Source organism: Merops nubicus, unplaced genomic scaffold, assembly GCF_000691845.1.
Source record: "Merops nubicus isolate BGI_N331 unplaced genomic scaffold, ASM69184v1 scaffold21437, whole genome shotgun sequence".
Lineage (NCBI taxonomy): Eukaryota > Metazoa > Chordata > Aves > Coraciiformes > Meropidae > Merops > Merops nubicus.
Genome location: NW_008622565.1, coordinates 1 through 18,147, shown reverse-complemented (window position 1 = coordinate 18,147; position 18,147 = coordinate 1). Strand labels below are relative to the sequence as shown.

Sequence of the window (18,147 nt, the reverse complement as noted above, 5' to 3'; positions counted from 1 at the left end):
TAGAATCACTTCAGTCAGCAGACATCCGGTCTGGGCAGCAGGCTGGGATGTTTCCTTCAGGTCCTTTGATTAAGGGATCCTGTTTGAAGATTTACTGTAGCACCATATGATGGGAAATTCGCCCTATTAATAATTCTTTTATAAGAAAACACAAGAAACATTTGTAAACCAGAACTCCTTATTTCATGTAATGGCTTTTGGTAAATTGCTTTTGTGAAACAGAGCTATGTTAGAAAGAAAGAAAAATATACTGTGGTTCTTAAACTGAGGGTGTCAGTCCTTGCTGTATCTCCATCATCACAACCCCCAACATTAGTGGAAATGTCAAAGAGTTCTGTAATACAAAGGACTTCACCCCTTCCACAGAGTTGCAGTCCATTTTATATAAGCCTGTTGAGGTCTTACTTCCTAAGCACAGTGTCAGGGGATGAACAAAGCAAAAATTAACAAGAAACATTGAGTGAACTGACCTGTTTGGTTTCCAAATAGAAGTATGAATGCTGTGATTTGAAATTTTAATTTAACTTTTAAATGCCATACCACTTCTAAAAATATAAATAATATCCACCTTTTAATTAGATGCATTCATGCCTTCATTTTTTTCCTGTGCTTTTCCAAGCTAGGTTCTGGAGGCACTTTCTTCAAGTTTATTATTATTACTAATCTTATCAAGATCCTGCATTGGTGCCAGGATATTTTAATATATAATTTCTTTTCAGTCCAGCTAGGGCAACCCTTTTGTTGAGCCTTCTTTTGGATAGTGTTCCCCTGTGCTGCAGAGGCGCTGACACATGACCTCGTTACACACAGAAAATCCTAAATGTCCTGCCCCTTGCCAAACCTATCACAAAACTACCCATCACCCCCTTTTCAGGATCCCAGATGGTAAATAGCAGCAGGAGGTGAAAGGGGAGCTTTGTCTCCATTCTGAGTCCTGGTTTAAGTATTCTGTGTCTGTCTGTATCCCTCTGCTTTTCCCACTCGGCCCATAAATTAGCAAGCCAGCTTTTCTGACAAGGGAAGACAAAATGTCCATAAGCCGTGGTAACATCACCACCTCAAGATAATGTTTTTGGACAGTCTTCAGTTCCATTTTATCTGATTGTGACCTCTCTTCATTTGAGTAGAACTTCTGTCTGGCCTGCTCACTACAGTATTTAAGGAAATTCCAGCATTTACTGAATATCAGGCTTCAGCTTGTGAGTTCTGTGGCACTTTCAAAAAAGAAAGTGTCCTCACCTTGAAGGTCACCTACACCATGGGTGATGGAGGTTTGATTATTAACAAAAACTCCAAGCAAACAAGACCCCAGCATCTCCCCCCCGACTAAAAAAAAATTAAATCCCCCCTACAAAGAGAGGCTGGTCTGGTTCTGCTGGGTCTTTTGGCAGCAGCCGCGGGCGGGGGGGCTCGGGGGCAGCTGGCCCCAGCCTGGGCAGGGGCAGTGGGTGCAGCCACCCAGCTGGAGCTGCCGTGCGGCTCTGGGGCCATTTTTAGAAGCTGTGCTCTGCTCCTAGGATTCACCAGGCAGGATATTGTCTCTGCACACGCTTCCCATGGAGTTCCCCGAAGCGGCAACGATTTCCTCTCGCTTCCTGCAGGAAAGGTGGGGGTTGTGCAGGGGCAGTTCTGCAGCATGGACTGTGCTGGTGCTGCTTCTGGGTAGTCTTGCAGTATCTGTTTGGGGTGAGATGAAAACTAGATACTTGTGATTGGGTTTGGGTGGTAAGTGGGAAGGATATGTAAAATTTATACATTGATTCTTTCTCGAAATGAGGCATACACATATAAGTATAGGAAACTTAGTCTTTTTTTATGCTGTTTGCAGTTTTCATAGTGAGTGGATCTAGTAGCTTTCTGCTAAGAAGCCCTGACTTGTGCTAGCTGAATCTATGTCCTTGTTTGCTTGGGACAGGTTGTTTGGTTTTCCTTAATTAAGATACTATGTTCTCCTTAGCCTCTTGTAATTCCAGACCCACTCTGCATTCATCCTGAACCTGAAATCTGGCAGCGTTGTGACTGTGAGATTAGTCTTCTCTGACCTGGGCTGCAGCTGAAGTAATGACTCTCCAGCTTGAGCTGATTGGAAATCAGAGACTGGTGAACTGAAATACTGAAGACTTAATGAATTCCTTGGATTCCCTGGTGGTTTTTTGGTACATCTTTATTTGAAACTGTTGAATATTAATAAGGAAAGGGGAGTGGGAGTGCAAGGCCTGTTTACTGTCTGGTACTTGAAAGGGATATTCTTTTTTGTTTGCTTCATTTTGAGTTGCAAATATTATTGTAGAAGTCCTGTGTGATTGCCAAGTTCCTACCTAGCCTTTGGATGCCAAGTGATTGTCAGCTGGGAAGCTGCTGGGAGGGATTTAAAGTAGTATTGCCTCTTTTGCAAATGTTGTGGCTTCAGAGTGAATGTCAGGAGGACTGTTTTTTAATGAGCCACCTTTTTTAAGTGCTGCGAAGGATTGTGAAGGGGAGAAGGGCTCATGTGTCTTTTGCTCTGTTTGCTGGGTAGGAATACTTGGCTTTCCACTTTGTAAGTTAATTAGCAAAGGTTTTTTTTCCTCCTATGGGATCTCCTGTGTTTCTCCTGACCTGTAATTCTGTGTATAGTCATCAAGTAAAATAGATCTGATGGGCTCAGTTCTGACATGTTGTGTTTTGACAGCACATTTTGTTCATACTGAGTCAATACTTTTGAAGCCGTAGTGGTTTGGTCACTTTAATTTGACATATACCTAGCTGCTGCCAAAACTCCTTTTGGCTCCTGCCCTAACACCAGCCTACTGTTCCTGTCACCTTCTCTGACTGTCACTAGTGCTTCTGTGCCTGCACAATGTGCAACAGTCCACCAGGGAACTGATCTGCCTGAAGACTAGTTGTTATATAAGGGAGAGTCACAAAATTTAACCAAATAAATGTGCTGTGAATGTACAGAAAAAGCAGGCTGGGGTTGGTTAGTTGGTTTGTTCACAGGCATTATGAATTTTTATTGGAGATTGCCAACGATACGAAAGTTTGAGTCAAAGGTATGGCTTACATGTTTGTGCTTTATCCTAAACCCAAAAAGTATAAGGGTCAGAGTAGTAATGGTGAGAGTGGGCATCAGACAGGCTCAAACAGTGCTACTTCAGCCCTCGCTTCTGTGGTTTGTTAAACTTGGGTGTAGTAGATGTGGCTGCTAAAGATTAGGTCAGTGTCTTTTCTTTAACACCTTATTAGGCTGTTGCTCTAAACCATGAGCTTCTGGGAATGCATTTTACATTTTTTTAGAAAGGCTTTTGATGGATGAAGCTGTAAAATGAATAGAAATAGTGTGTCTCCCTCTTCCTTTTTCCTCCTACTCAACGCTCACACACAGTCAGCCCTGGGGTCTTTTCTTTCTGTGTGGTTGGCAGAACAGAGAAAAAGAGAGAGAGAGAAGGAGACTGTCTGGGCCCCTAGTGCTGTCAGGAGAAGAATAGTGGTGCTGTTACTGCTAAATCTAAAGGGACAAGCTTGTATATGTATGCTGCAGCAGCCAGCGGGCTGAATTAGTGGCATTTAGGCACTGCTAAGAGGCTAATTGAGTCACTGGTACTTGCTGATTAAACCAGCAAATCCAATAATGTATGGATGTGCATGTTTGTGTTTGGTTCTATCCCCTCTGAAAAATATGCTTGCTACATTTTGTTTAACCCTTTCCATTTTGGCCAGGCTACTCACTGGCTTAAGGAATATCAAAGCATCTAAAATAAATATTTTGGGGAGATCTGTCTTTATTCCATTCTTTTCCTCCTGCTCTCTGCAGTGGGATTGGATGAGAAAGCATAAAAAGAGTTCCATTACTGACAGCTGAACTCTGAGTTTTAGAAATGCTCTATGCAGTGAGCCTTTGGTTTACCATGGGATAATCCACATTGTGAGGTGACAGAAGGTGAAGAGCAGAATCCATTTGATGGATGATACATCCATGCCACGTAGGCACGGCAGATGAAGCCTGGGTTGGAATTTTGGTTGGCATACATCTCGAACCACTCCACCTTCCTCAGAACTGTGTTAGTAATGCACAGGTGGTGATTGCACCACTGCTTCTGAATATCTAATCTAGCAAATGCATAAACAACTCAACTGTCACATACAGTGATCAGGATTATCATGTAGGTAAAGAAATTCTAGTTTCAAGTGGTTTGTAAGTACCCAGAGAATATGTAAAGCTGACCTAAACTTTAATATACCCTTGCAATATATTTTCTAATCCATTGTCACTCCTGAAGTCTGCCCACAGGCAGGCCCCATTCTGCTTTTGCTCACAGTGGTTGTTGTAATGATTGTGGCTTGATTGACTCGAGTAGAATTATTCCTAATTTGCAGCACTCCAACTGGAGAGCAGAATGTGATTTTTGTGTTTTCCTTTGAAGTCGACAGTGCTCTCAGGGAGGCTGTTGTGCTGAGGGCATACTGCTTTCAGTGATTCTTCTTAATTTTGTTTTTAATGTTTCAGAAGAATAAGATGCCTCTCAATCTAAACCAGAAGGACATGTATGAAAAAACAGTAAGACTCATAGAGGCGAGTGGTGGGTTCAGAACCTTGTGAGTCATTGCAGAGAGATTGACAGTTTGGGAACATGAAGGCGGAGGAGTGAGGATGGGATGCTCAGGGGCTGATGAGATAAGGGAGTCTATAGAATGTCAGCAAAGGGGTCAGCAGCAGCGTGCATTTCATTCCAGAGTTAAACTCAGGCATTGGGAAATGGCATTCCTTGATGGCAAACACAATCTGACAGTTCTCAGCTAGCTACAGTATTCTCCTCCCTGCCTCCCCCAGCCAGCCCTGGTCCTGCTGCGTATAGGTGGATGCTTTGGAGGTCATGTCTGTTCCTGCCTTCAAAGCAGCTACAATAAAATATTTAAAGCCACAAGCACACCTTGGAGGCTTTGCAGGGTAAATCAGGTTAGCCAGAAATTTATGTACTTTAAAAACAGCATCCCTATTTGGGCAGCTCTGTTCTTGGGGTAGTCAATCTGGTTTATGTCCTACTGAAAGATTATGAAGCTTTCCTCTCTATGTAGCACTTCACTTTTGTCTTTCTTCCTCCTCTTTTTTTCTTTTTCTTCTTCCTATGTATGAGAAAGAATTTCCTTCTGTTCATGGGCAGGCCCAGACTGGATCAGCTCCTAGAATTAACTACACAGGAGTTCATTCATTCCTGCTCTGAACTTACTTGGTGTTTTCTAGGTGTAACTTCTTCATGGGTGGTGGGGAAGGAACCATCCTCCCCATGTTGTTACCAAAGGTGCAGGGAGGTGATACTGCTGCAGTGGGTAGGGCAGAAGATTGAGTCAAGAGAACTTTTTTATAGTCCCAGCTCCTGACACCATTTAACCGGGTGACCTTGGGCAAGTTACTTCTCTGTGGAACAGGACTGACAGTGTTTAGCTCCCTGCCCAACAGGGCTGTTAAGAGGATTTTTGTGCAGCGTTTTACATATATACAGGATTGTTTTATTGCTGAGAATTGTTATTTCTTTATGAATATGTATGAAAAGGGCTAAGACGTTACCTCACCTTGGCCTTCACACGCACCTCATTACAGGCTTGTGGTTGCTCTGAATTTAGGTAGTGGAAGAGACAAGGAGTGTTGTCCTCAGAAGCTGCTGACATCATCAGAAGAGAAAGTGGCAAACCCAGTTTCTCCTCCTCTAATTAGCGCTGTGTTAAAAGAAAAATATATTTATTCTGAGCATGCAGTCCTTTTGGGGATGGGGTCTAGGCAGGCTCCTGTCAAACTAAGTATGTGTTATTTTTCTGTAGACGTTTCTGTGAGATCCTGCAATACAGCTCTCGCTGCTGAGGGAGAAAAGCAGAGATAATGATGGAACATTGTGCTATAGTTTTATTTTTGAATCTGACAACTGAGGTTTGACAGGGGACTCAACAGCACAGAGCCCATGAGAAGGTTGCACAAGCACTGTCTCCAGGGTGTCGCTCTGGTGGGGGCAAGGAAAACTTCCTCTTTTAAGCCACTCTGCAGTGCAGCTGTGCTGCTTTAAAAGAAGAGTCTTCATAGCTGGGAGGGTTTCCAGTTTGTAAAGGGAAGAAGGATGGGATCCTCATCTTGTTGGATATTTTGCACAGAGTGTAAAAAGGGCAAGAATGTTGTAGAGGAGACCATAGCAGACCTTTCTTGTTGAGGAAGAATTTTCTTTGGCAGAAACTGAAAACTAGGGCCATAAGCTTGCCTTATATGCTCTTCTTGCAAACTACAGCATGCTGAGAATGGCAACGTGGCTCAGAGTGACTTGATATGGTCATGACCTTAGTTTGAACTACGGCACTGATTTGTAGTGGTACTGGTGCCCATGCAACCAAACACTGCTTATTTTCTTGTATGTATGTACCCAGATGCCACATGAAGAATCAGTGAAATTCTTTTTAAGGTTTTATGGATGTTACTCTTGAGCTCGGCCAGTATTTAACATCCTGTTTCAGTTGTCCTATTTAAAAAAAAGAGAAGCCACCCCTTTTTGCACTGAATTGCCATAGGACTGCATGTTTGGGTTGAAGTTACTGAATGACAGATGTATATGAGTACCGAGTGCTTCATAATAAATGTTCCAGCCTTGTAGGTTGTAGGTCGTCTTAGGTGATATGAGTCAACTGTATAATGACAGGTATCAGATAACATCTGTCCCTGCTCAGAGCCAGCAATCTTAGGTTTTAGTCTACTGTGTTGGTAAGGCAAGTTTAGGTCAGATAGAAACCTGTCAGAAGCTCTGATCTGAACAAACAACTGTGCTTCCTCCTACTCTGACGTCTTTCATTTTGTGCTTTTTGGCCAGGCTGTTAACACCCGTTTCTAAAATCTCATCATATTCATGGCACACACTGTGGCCATAATGAATTACAATGTGAATTTGTGACATGGAGAAGCATGAACTGGTGTAGATGGATTAGGCATTAGAGTGCTCTAGCCCTGTCTCTTCCATGGGTCCTATCAAGTTGAATGGCTCAGGAGATGCAGTGGATTTTTGCACATTTTAGAGGAGCTCTGCAATTAAAATAGCTGGGTTTGGTTACGCTAGTAAAACATTTGGTGCTCAGTCTTCCCCCCAAAACCCCTACTTGAGTGTATTTGTGTGCTAGCTGAAAATCCTGCAGCATGACTGGCCACTCATCTCCCTGTCCCCTTCCTGGAGTTAGTTCACAACTTTCTTCAGCTCAAACCCAGCTGAGACTTTCTAAAGGAGTTCTGTGCCCTCGAGGCTCAGTCCAGACTTAGGATAAAGGCTGCTGGGGGAGGTGTTCAGTTTGGTTACAGAAGTGCTTTTGCTTTTCAACTTAGATTTTTTTATTTTTTTAGGGGTTGTTTTAGGCTTTTAACTAGAAATGCTTCTTTTGATCAGTGTCCAGTCATCAAATGAATTCCCTGAAGCATTCCCAGCCAGCCTCTCTGTGTAGTGCTTGCTTCATTTTCAGGGCCACCCCTTGTGCACATCGTGTCTGAGGTTTCTTCATTTCTTCAAGCTACATTTGTCTTGTTGAAATCTTTGGAAGAAACAGTGATAATTTTACTCTATTCCTATGACTTCTAAGCAGCTACATACGTTTATTTGTAGAAGCATACTTGGGGATTTCACAGGGGTTTCTAAGTTTTGTTATGTTAACATTTGGAGGGGTGGAGCTTAAATGTGTGTTCTTACAAAGTTCTGTATTTTTGTGGTTTAAGACGAATATACTTTACCTTTTAAGTGAACGTGCATGCTGGTATCAACCATTTGTGAATTATAAGAAGTTCTTTATGTCATCATTTACAGTTCTGGCCCCACATTCAGATTATATTTTTTGGGAAAGGAAAGTCTGTTTCAGTGGTGGAAGATGGAATGAAATTCAAACTTGTTTTAAATTATTGGCTTGAGGGAAATGGCTCTTGCTTCACTACTGACCATACCTTTCCCAGATTGCAAGCACCACGCTACCTACAAAAGAGAAAACTCTGGGTGATTTTCACTAGAGGCAGAAGTTGCTGGCTGAATTCTCTTCATTTTAAGTTTCAGGAGGTTTGTGTTGTTTGTCATGGCCCTGTGTGCTCTTTTACCCCCTGATGCAACCCTGGTCCTGTAAGGGTCGTGTGACCACAGTGGGGTGACCTGTACTGAACAGCCAGATGTTACAGAGGTGGTGCTGACTGTTGGAAGGAGTAAGAAATTTTGGTTAACCTGTTCCTTTGTCGTCCTCCTCAACTCGTTCTCTGATTTGTATTGTAAGGAAAGGTTTGAATAAAGTCTTTATGTATCAATTGATTTTAAAATTGCATGATTGGTAGGCTTTGGGTTGAGGATTTGTGTAAATCAGAACTTTTGCAATAGTAAAAAAGCTTCACATAAGTACTTTGTTCCCTTGTTTTGAACATAAGTGCAGTGATTAGCAGGTCTCTCTGGATCTGGGGCTGACTTTTCACGTTGTCATATTCGTACTCGCAGTGAGATACGTGTGTCACTTAGCACCTGATTCTCCTATGCAAAGGTCTTGTCAGACAGCTTTCCTCAAAAGGATCTTTTTGTGAAGTACAAAACATACTTTCTGATGTGCTTACATGCATTCCATGGCACTTCTGCACTACTCTTCTGCTCAAGTGACAAAGGGAGCTCAGTGTAACTGAGGAGTAGCTTATACACTTCTTACTAGGAGTAACACTGCCTTGGAAGCAGCACTCGTAGTGGTGCAGGTGGGCACTGGGAAGGTCTTGTTCTGGTTTGAGGTTGGAATTCTTAGGTTTGAAAGCAAGAGGGGAATTTGATTATGAGCAATTATTCCATATTAAATGTGCTTTCTTAATTTGTAAAGCATTTGAAGATTCAGTGGCATGAATGGTGCTATAAAAGGGTAAATCTGTGGCCATAAAAAAGGAATTTTGCAGATTTCTGCTCCCTGAGATGACTGCTTGATGGAATTGAATTGTTTAGTTGAAACTGCTCTTGTTTGAGAAAATTAGAAGGGCTTCATTCCTGTCCTAACAGAATTGGGTCACTGTCTTTTTAAACTGGGTCATAGGAGTTTCCAGCATGGGAGGCCTCTTACTGCCTTTGATGAGGGTAAATTATTAGAACAGCCCAGTCCTGTTAACTCTTGCTGCCAGGCATTCTGCTTCCTGCCTGCAGGAGTCGGGAAGGCACTACCTGCCCTGCACATGCAAGGTGCTGCCTGATACAGGTGTCCTCTGGTAACTTAACTGGTCCAGTTGATCTGTACTGGTATGCAGGCAACCTGGGCCAGAGGTGTGGAGGCCAAGCCTCTCCAGGTTAGCCCTGTGTTTTGGGTCTGTTGTGACCCGAGGCTGTCACACATTTCACTGGAGGAGAGGAGTAGTGCAGATAGAGGGAACTGGGGCTCGAGTGCTGTGGGCTCTCGCAGTTCACTCACTTTGCCAGGAACCTGCTGTACAATCCTGTGCTGCTGCAGCAGTGTGAGGGTGGCTCCCGCCCGCCAGACGGGTCCCCCTGCGCAGTAAACCCCCTCTCATTAGGGAGAGAGAGTCTCCCCTGTTTGTCTGCCTTCTGTGAAAGGAGGCAGTGTCTTAAAACCACAACAAAAAAAGCCCACAGCACAACAACTGGCTTCCTTCCATGAAGGAGCCTATTTCCAGCCTGGCCGCCACCGTACCAGGGGCACGGGCTGTTATTGAGAGGCTGCTCTTGTATGTACATAGAGCCTTGTGATTTGTGTCGGGAGCTGGGAGTCTCCCAGAGTTCAGCCCCGCTGGAACAAAATGTTCAAGACAATACTGTGGGCTCCAGCTGGAGGTTTAGCATTAATGCAGTGTCAGCCAGATGGAAATGAGGTGGAGAGGGTTGCAGAGGGGTGGGGGGGTGGGGAAGCTCTTCTCTTTAGAGGGGAAAGAAAACAATAGTAACTGCAGCAGATACTCAGATGTATCTCTGGTGTTAAACGCCAGCTATGAGAGGCATGTTCTCATTCAGCTCGGTGCCAGTGAGATGTCAGTGGTACTTTGTGTGTGCTTGACACGGTAAATAGGGCAGAGGCTGCTCCCAGTGCAAAGCCTGCGTAACTCCACTGGCTGTGGATGTGCACTGACATAACTAGAGCATAATTTGCTCGTTGTCTGATTTTTGAAAGCCCCTAGAGAGTTTGTGTGTGCATCTGGACATGCCTGGCGTTGGCCTGCTTTGCAGAAAGTACCAAACACGTACGTTCTAAAATGACCAGTACCAAAACAGGCAGGTAACTTTTTCAGAACTTTAGAATCATTCCTAGATGTGACGTGCAGCTGGTAAGCAGTGGTAGCCCAGGATTGTCCTTCCTGACACCTTTTATTTCTGCTGATGTGAAGGGATGTGCTTATGGATAGCTGAGCACAGAGCAAGGTCCGTTGAGGTTTTCAGCCTCTTTCTACAGGATTGCTGTTTTTTTGAAATGGCTATGATGGGGAGAGGCATCATCTGACTGAGATGATGCAGTTGAAGCTTTAGATATCTCTTTGTGCTTGCTGCTGAAGTTTGAGATGATGAAAGTAATTTAACTTCAGTAGCTCCTCTGAAGAAAATTCTGTTTCTTCTTTTGTTCGCCATACGAGAGTGGAAATTGTAAACTCCATCGAGCCTCTGGGAAATCTGTGGCCACATGACCATGGAGAAACAAGGAGCACTGAATTCATGTTTTCTGTAGCTGAGTTGGGGTTGTTCTGTCTAGGATTGTTGAAAGAAGAAAGGTGGAGTGGAGATGGAGACTCTTACCTTCTTGAAGAAGACAATGTGGCTTTCTTCTGTTCCATGTTTCTCAGCCATACAGGCACCTGCTGCTCTCCACAGATAAAGGAAAACACTCCACAACCTTCTCTTGATATACTGTACAGTACTCTTCTTCACATCGTGCTGTAAATGAGCCAAAATCCATGGTGTGCTTCTAAGGGTATCTGAAGGAGCTTGGTAGACGATTCTTCCATGGAGCCACAGAGGCTGTTTGTATGGGTTGTCTCTCTGGATTGGTTTCCTATTGAAGTGAGCAAAAGCAGAACTACCTGAATGCAGATTCAAAGAGCCAGTTCTGCTTTTGCAGAAAAAGGATTTAGCAACAAAGAATTTCTCCTCCCCCTCTTTCGCTGGCATATTTTGCTCTTTCCTCTTTAAAAAGAAGAGGTCAGCAGATTCTAGTGAAATCTTCTTGAAAAGATTGAGAAATACTTCATGGTCCATTCCTGTAAGCAGTCTTGCTTCAGCAATAACTTTTAGAACATCTCTGGAGGTGCTGTGGTCTTCTCACTCAGGTTTCAGGGCCCCTCCGCATCCCACCCAGTATGAACTGAACGTCCCAGAGCTGGGTGGCTGCGGCGGGATGGCAGCGGTGGCGTTGGGGCTCCCAGGGGCACCCCTCCGTGTAAGAAAGGGGAAATCCTCTAATGTGAGAAGAATGAGGAGAGGAAGCACAGTGGTATTTCCCTGAATGACCTTGTCTAGGAACAGTCAGTAAGCAAGAGATGTATTCTCTCTTCTGGAATATTCATAGGTCATTCTCCAAGGGACTGAAGACTTGCAGTATCAGAGTTGGCTGAGGTCATGGGTTGGATGCTGAACTGTTAATTAAATTACCCACAGCACAGGTCCCTGGCTAAAGCCTTTAAAAGTGTTCAGCACTCTTTCATCTGTGCCCTGGTATCTTCTGGGAGCAGCTTGCAATTAAAGTCAGATACTGATGAAAACTGTTGAAGCTCTCAAACAGGGAGATGCTAGTAGTAGTAAAAAGCCAGCAAGCTCTGTGATTTATTGGTGGCAGGTCAGTGCTGGGAAAGCCTGTGCCCCTTCTTTAAAAGTCCCTTTTAAAGTTCTCCCAAAGATGCAGTTCCCAGGCTCCCACTCACTACTCATTTAGAGAATGAATGTCCCTTTTTTCTCCTCTTATGTGTTCCTGTGGTCGGTGTGATCATAAGTTGCATTGCTGTGATCCATTTTCCACTGCCTGTGGCTTCCAGGCTTTCGTGCAGCTTCTTTAGAATTTCACAAGTACATCACAAGATGCTATTTTAGGTAGCTATAGGATAAAGAGTGTTTAAGATCTTCAGAATGCCCTTTGCCACTTTCCATTAAGACTATGGAACTACTCAGAAAACAAAATGAATAAACCCAAACTCTTGGTAAATCTTAGTCCAGCCTGCTCAATTGTACTCACATAGGTGAACTCATTTTTTCCCCAGAGTTTATTTTGAGCCTGGCATACAGTTTTTCCAGGTAGCTCCTTTACTCCCCAAGTCAGGAGTACATGTTTAATCAGTCACAGAAAAGGAGCATGTGTTCAGTCCCTCAGACATTTCTTAAACACTGTACTTGGGCAAGGGAGCTGGTTGAAGTGGGAATGAAGATGCTGTAGAGTTGGGGGTTTTCTGGCTGGGACTTCTGGTGACCCTGTATGAGGGATACTTCTGATGTGCTGTCACTTCTCAGCTCTGATATACAAAAAGACGCTGGACTTCACTTCTTGGTGGAATGTGTCCCTTCTTAGAGTTGTGGTGCCACTTCCTTGGAGTAGAATTGCCAGTTGCTAATTGATGTTGCTTTTAAAGGGCAGGCCCGTTGCATCAGAGCGTGCTGGAGCAGTCCCTGCCAGTGCTCAGCTGAAGGCACCTGCTGGTGAGAGCTCCCAGGTCTGCGGGGCTGCGTTCCTGCCGGCTCCCAGCCCTGCACGGGCTTACGTAAGGGCCTCTGGAGCAGGAGAGGGGTCACCTCAGGTGACTGTTTTCATCTGGCAGTGTCTCCTCTCTAACGCTGTCTGGAAGGATTTGTTAGACTCTCTTCCCAGAGCAGAGGCCAGGCGTGCGTGCACTCCACACACAGGCTGGGAGCTGCCGCGCGGGGGTTCGAGGGCACAGGGGAGCCAGGGCTGGGGCAGGAGGTGGGATCAGCACGGTCCTTTCACAGGGCTTTGCCTTTGCCTTTAAAAAACTTGTGTGTGCTCAGCGTTCAGATTCGCTGCCCCAGTGACTGCGGTTAGGCAGTACCACCAGCAGTGCTTTGCCTTCCCTCCCTAGTTTGCCTGAGACTATTAGAATCATTTACATACGTTAAACAGCCATTGTGTGACCCTGGGACAAAGAGTTTTATTTTATCTGCTCCTTCGAGGAGTAAACTGAGATAGAGAACAACCTGATGAGCTTGTCTGTGGCCACACAAGAAGTTATCTGGTGGACCTGCAATTAGAACCCTGGAGTCCAGGCTCTGCTGTGTCCTGATGACTTGATAAGCTCTTCCTCCTGGCGTGCAGCCTAGGACCAGGAGTCTTCACCTCCACCGTGGTGTACTGACCTCCCTATTGTATCTGCAGACCCGAGGATAAAAGCTGGGTGCCATGACTACCAGTGCCTTGTCTCAGGCAGCGAGCTGCAGTACGAGTGCCCAGAGGAAGCAGGGTAGTCAATGAGGAGGTTGACCTGCCAGCTTCCATTGAACTAGAGCAGCCTTGGATTAACCCAGTGTAGACTTGGTAGCTGCCCTGTGACTCTGCTCCCTCCCTAGACACTGCTAGAACTCTTTGGATTGCTTTGATTAATACTACTGCTCTAGAGAAGTGTGGATATTCTCCGTTCCCCCCCTCAGTATTTGGGTTTGCAGCTTTGGGATACTTCCTTGGGGTCTGATTTTTCAGAAGATGTATGCCCTGCACTGTGAAAATAGAGCCCTACTAAAATATCCCTACTAAATAGAGCCCTACTAAAATATCAAGGAGAATATCCACGTGCAGAGGTTCCCAAAAGCACTCCTCATTTTAAGGAAATCCGAATTCTTCATGAAATTTTTACATCCACCCCACTCAGGTTTTCCCATCAGGCAATTGTTATGTGTTCTTTGCATGCCTGGAAGATTATCAAATACAATGAAAATAAGCATGTTGGTGATACTGCATGGTCCTGCCACCTGTAGAGTGTCCCAGGGGAGCCTTGGTGAGTGGGATAGCTAACTGGAGAGAGGAGGAGAGAAAGAAACTAATACCAGGCTTATGCCCAAAATCTTTTCCTTTAAAGTCATTTCCATGCTTTGGATGGGACTCTGTGTTGGAGGCACCATTACTTTCAAATCATCTTCATGTGTCTGTACTGGCATTTTTTGTAACTGTCTAATTTTAAACTGTATCTTAATTTCTGTGTGCTAACTTCGTATGGACTGTACAGTTTTGGTAGAAATACACAAGCACTTCTGAGGTTAGCCAAGAGAAGGTGAAGTAGCCCATGCTGTTTACATTGGTTTAGATAAATGTATGCAATTTTCTATAAACAAAAGGGGTTTTTTTTATAAATATACACTTTGTTGCAATTTACAACCCATGCTCTTAGGAGGTGATTTTTGTAGCTGTACTGGCATTTTTTGTAACTGTCTAATTTTAAACTGTATCTTAATTTCTGTGTGCTAACTTTGTATGGACTGTACAGTTTTGGCAGAAATACACAAGCACTTCTGAGGTTAGCCAGGAGAAGGTGAAGTAGCCCATGCTGTTTACATTGGTTTAGATAAATGTATGCATTTTTCTATAAACATAAGGTTTTTTTTTATAAATATACACTTTGTTGCAATTTACAAGACTGGGGAAGAAAACCCATGCTCTTAGGAGGTGATTTTTTGTAGTGCACAACTAGATGCAATTTATCTAATCTCTCTTTCATCTTTTGTTTCTTCCCTCCTTCCTCTCGGTCATTTCCCAGGGATAAAAATAGAGGTTATGCCATTTCATTTGGAGATCTCGGTTAACAAGGATATAATGGAAGCTTTGTGTCTGAGGTCTCCTCTTTTGGCATGTAGGTTTTTCTCTTAATGGGCCACAAGCTTTAAGTTCCTCTCTTCCTTGAGAGGCTGCTGGGACTGGTCAGAAGTTAGGCCGAAATCCCATGCATATGTCGTTCCAGATTATAGACAGACAGTGTAAGAACTTTGCTCTGCATGCTCTTTTATGTTTCCTTGCCATAGAAATCAGCACTTGAAAGTCCAACTGATGTCACTTCCAATTCTAAGTAAGACTTGGGGTTTCTTTTGTAGCTAATAATAAAAAAAAAAGCCAAACACTAATACAATTCCAAGAACACCTAGGTCATAGTTAGGGAAGTTTAATCTTTAGAGCTCTGTTGTTCCATGCTCTCCTTTAGTGTGCCTTTGCATGGACTGCACACAGCTATAACCAGTAAGCAGAGAGCAAAAATCTCAAGAAATCTAGGATTTCATGAACATCATGAGCAGTGATGAAGGGTTAATGTGCACGTGGCAGGTTTCAGGCAGTGTACAGCTCTGGCTCTGGGTGAAGCTGTCATTCCCCTCCCTCTGTGGCACATTTGATGTCTTGCCTTTGAGCCTGCCTCAGTTTTCCCAGTAGGTGCCTGACCTGTGTGCTGCTCTTGGTGGTTTGCCTGTTTATTTTTCTTCCACCCATTTGGGTGGCTGCTTATGGACTTTGGCAGTGTTGTGGTGTCTTTATAATAGGTGAGATAGCAAATGTAGTGTTCAGAATTTTCCTTTCCCTAACACTTTGGCAGATAGTTGGAACTAGGGGTTACAATCTGCTTCAGTGGAGCTTTAAGCCAGTAGCAGAAGAAAGATGAATCTTAAAAGAAAATCCATATGCTGCTTTGGTCTGGTGAGATCTTGGAAAGACTTACTGTTGTCCCTTGTCCACACAAAAAACCTGAGCAGGATCCCAATTGGTAACACTGTCCCTTTGAAAAGGAAGAAAACCCAGAAACCAGCTTCAGTGTAGGGCAAGAAAGATGAAAGTTTGGATGATTATCAAAATGCCCTGAGCTGCATTCAAAGTAGAGCTTCTTACCAGCATAAATTACAGGGGGATTTAAACAGCACTGTGTTGCCACAGCACAGGACTATTTCCCATCTGCAGTATTTCTTTGTAAAAGGGAAATTGTGTTCAGCTCTGTTTCTCCCCCCAGACTGCATTCCACATTTGTGTGAGAGCAGTATCTATATGGCACGGCGTGCTTCAAGAGCTTGCTGCAGAAACATGCTTTGCAAACTGGCATTTATTTTAATGAAGGATGCTTATGGTATGTTACTTTATAGAGAAGATGCTGAAGGAGTTAACTGTTTACCTGAACCTCTTCATTATAGCAAGAATTGATTGTAAATAAACTGAAACCTTGCTTATCTTTATAGTAAGCCTTGAATTCAACTCCCTTTCTCTAGTTCAGCTGTCCATGGTTTGGCTAGCTAGTGTTCATCCAGGTTGGACTGGTTCCTGGAGGGTCAGTCAGTTTGTTAATGAAAAATTAGGACTATATGTGGAAATTCCTGGGTTTTTCTTAAGGTGGTGAGTCCAGTTGTGCTCAGGTGCTACTATAAAAGGGATCCACATTCTGCATACCCCTTTCTCAAAACATTTCCCAGCACAGTGTTAATTAAAAAAAAAAAAACCCTCTTTTTTTTTTTTCCCCTTGGTGTTAGCTTATTTATAGGCAGAATGCATGTTAAGTTCAGTAAGTAACTTCTTGCATTTTTGTAAGTATTTTAAAAGTATCAGACTCTTTGGCAGCCTCAGAAAAATTCATGTGGTCTTTGTTTAGTGTTGGGTTGTAAGTTACATGCATGCAGTAAATAAGAGGGAGGCATCAGCCCTTCTGCTGCCCAGATGTTAGATGAAAAGGAAAACAAAATACAAAATCCTAAACCAAATGGCAGAAAGAAGGTGTGCTGAGAGTTTACTTTTCAGCTCTATGTCGGTTTTAAAGCTAACAGCAAGAGCGCTCACTATGGCCAAAGTAATGCATTGTCATTGGAGTGAATGAGAACTCCATCACGGGAGGAATTAGAAACCCTTCAGTTTTTCTGGAAGTAGGCAAAGGGGAAAATCCAACAAAGATGAAGCTGGATTTTCCAAAGAACTCTAGGCTCATTTTTAAGGCAGAGAGGTTTTCCCTCCTGGAACAGTGTGTCCTTCTAAGAGAGGAGCAAAGTGTATTCATCCCCAAGAGCACAGTTGGGAAACCATGTTCATGTTCTTTGGTTCTAGTCAGTGCTGAATATTGGACTACACTGACCATCAAAGTGACTTCCTTCTGAGACTCTTCCATGAGTTATTTACAGTTCTAATTCTGTTGTATCAAACCTACAGAAAGTGGATGGAAGTTGTCTAACACGCTGTGCACGTCTCTGGGTTTGTTTTGCTTTTTTTTGTTCTGTGAAGGACTCTGATGTGTTATCTTGAGGATGCCTGCTAACATTTGGGCTTTTAATTTAGCAAGAGTAAGATTAGGATCACAAGGAAAAGAGAAGTAATAAGTATTGCAAAGTCTTCTGGGACTGTCTCTTCTGTAAAAATTGTATCAGACCAGGATGAATCCATAGAAGAAAAATAAAACTTAAGTGATGAATGAACCTGAACAAATCTGCGTGTAAATGAGAAATTCTTCCTCACCCAGCCCTGGGTGCTGATTTTTTAGCACGTGTGACTGGGTGGCTTCCTGCAAGCACGGGTGAGTCCCTGTTCCAGTCAGTCCTGCACCAGCTTGGGTAAGGCACAGCCGAGGGAGAGCAGGGAGCAGTAAACCCAGCTGCAGCATGTGAGAGGAGAATCTGTCTCCTCATTAAATCTAGGTGGTAAAAATTAAGATACCTTCTGAGCTCCTGTTTGTACATTTCCTGGTAAAGTCCCTGAGAAGTTAAAGATGTGTGTAATTGAGAGAACTGTGGAGTTGAGGCTTTCTCTGGTTCTGAAAGGCCGAATTCTTTCCTTTTTCATTTTCTTTCTTTCTCCTCCTTCTCTGCTCATTAAAAAGGTGCTATTTGTGGTCATTAGGAGGCACCCAGAGCAATTAGGTCCAACTGACTTTAGTGATAGCTATTCAAGACAGAAGCTGAAGCAGGATTGTATTGTAAACAACAACAGAAAGGGGGTCACACTAAACTTTATGGCTTGTTGGTATGTTGAGGGGGAGATTAGAGGATGATGCAGTCAGCATCCCTGTAAATCTTATTTATCACTGGTGTGGGGGAGGATACTATATCTGAGGGGAATCCTAGGACAGTGAGGTTGTGAACTTTGAGGTTTTATCAGTTAAAATGGCAGAGGGAGTAATGGAGGAAGGAGGGAATGAAAGAATAAGGCCAAGTGACTCAGCTCTGAGAATGAACTGCTTGTGGGCTGGGGTTAGGAGAAAAAAAAGTC

The 18,147-nt window shown here is 43.6% G+C and overlaps 1 protein-coding gene across 1 annotated transcript in view; it reads left to right on the top strand.

Moving 5' to 3' along the window:
* The window catches only part of LOC103777302 (ski oncogene), a 28,443-nt gene extending 18,618 nt beyond the window's left edge, over window positions 1–9,825 (top strand). Inside the window, exon 2 of the mRNA XM_008944854.1 lies at window positions 9,715–9,825. Within this exon, the coding sequence (XP_008943102.1) occupies window positions 9,715–9,791 (77 nt within the window). The 3' untranslated portion in view covers window positions 9,792–9,825. The remainder of the gene's footprint in view (window positions 1–9,714) is intronic.
* Window positions 9,826–18,147: the final 8,322 nt, after the last annotated feature.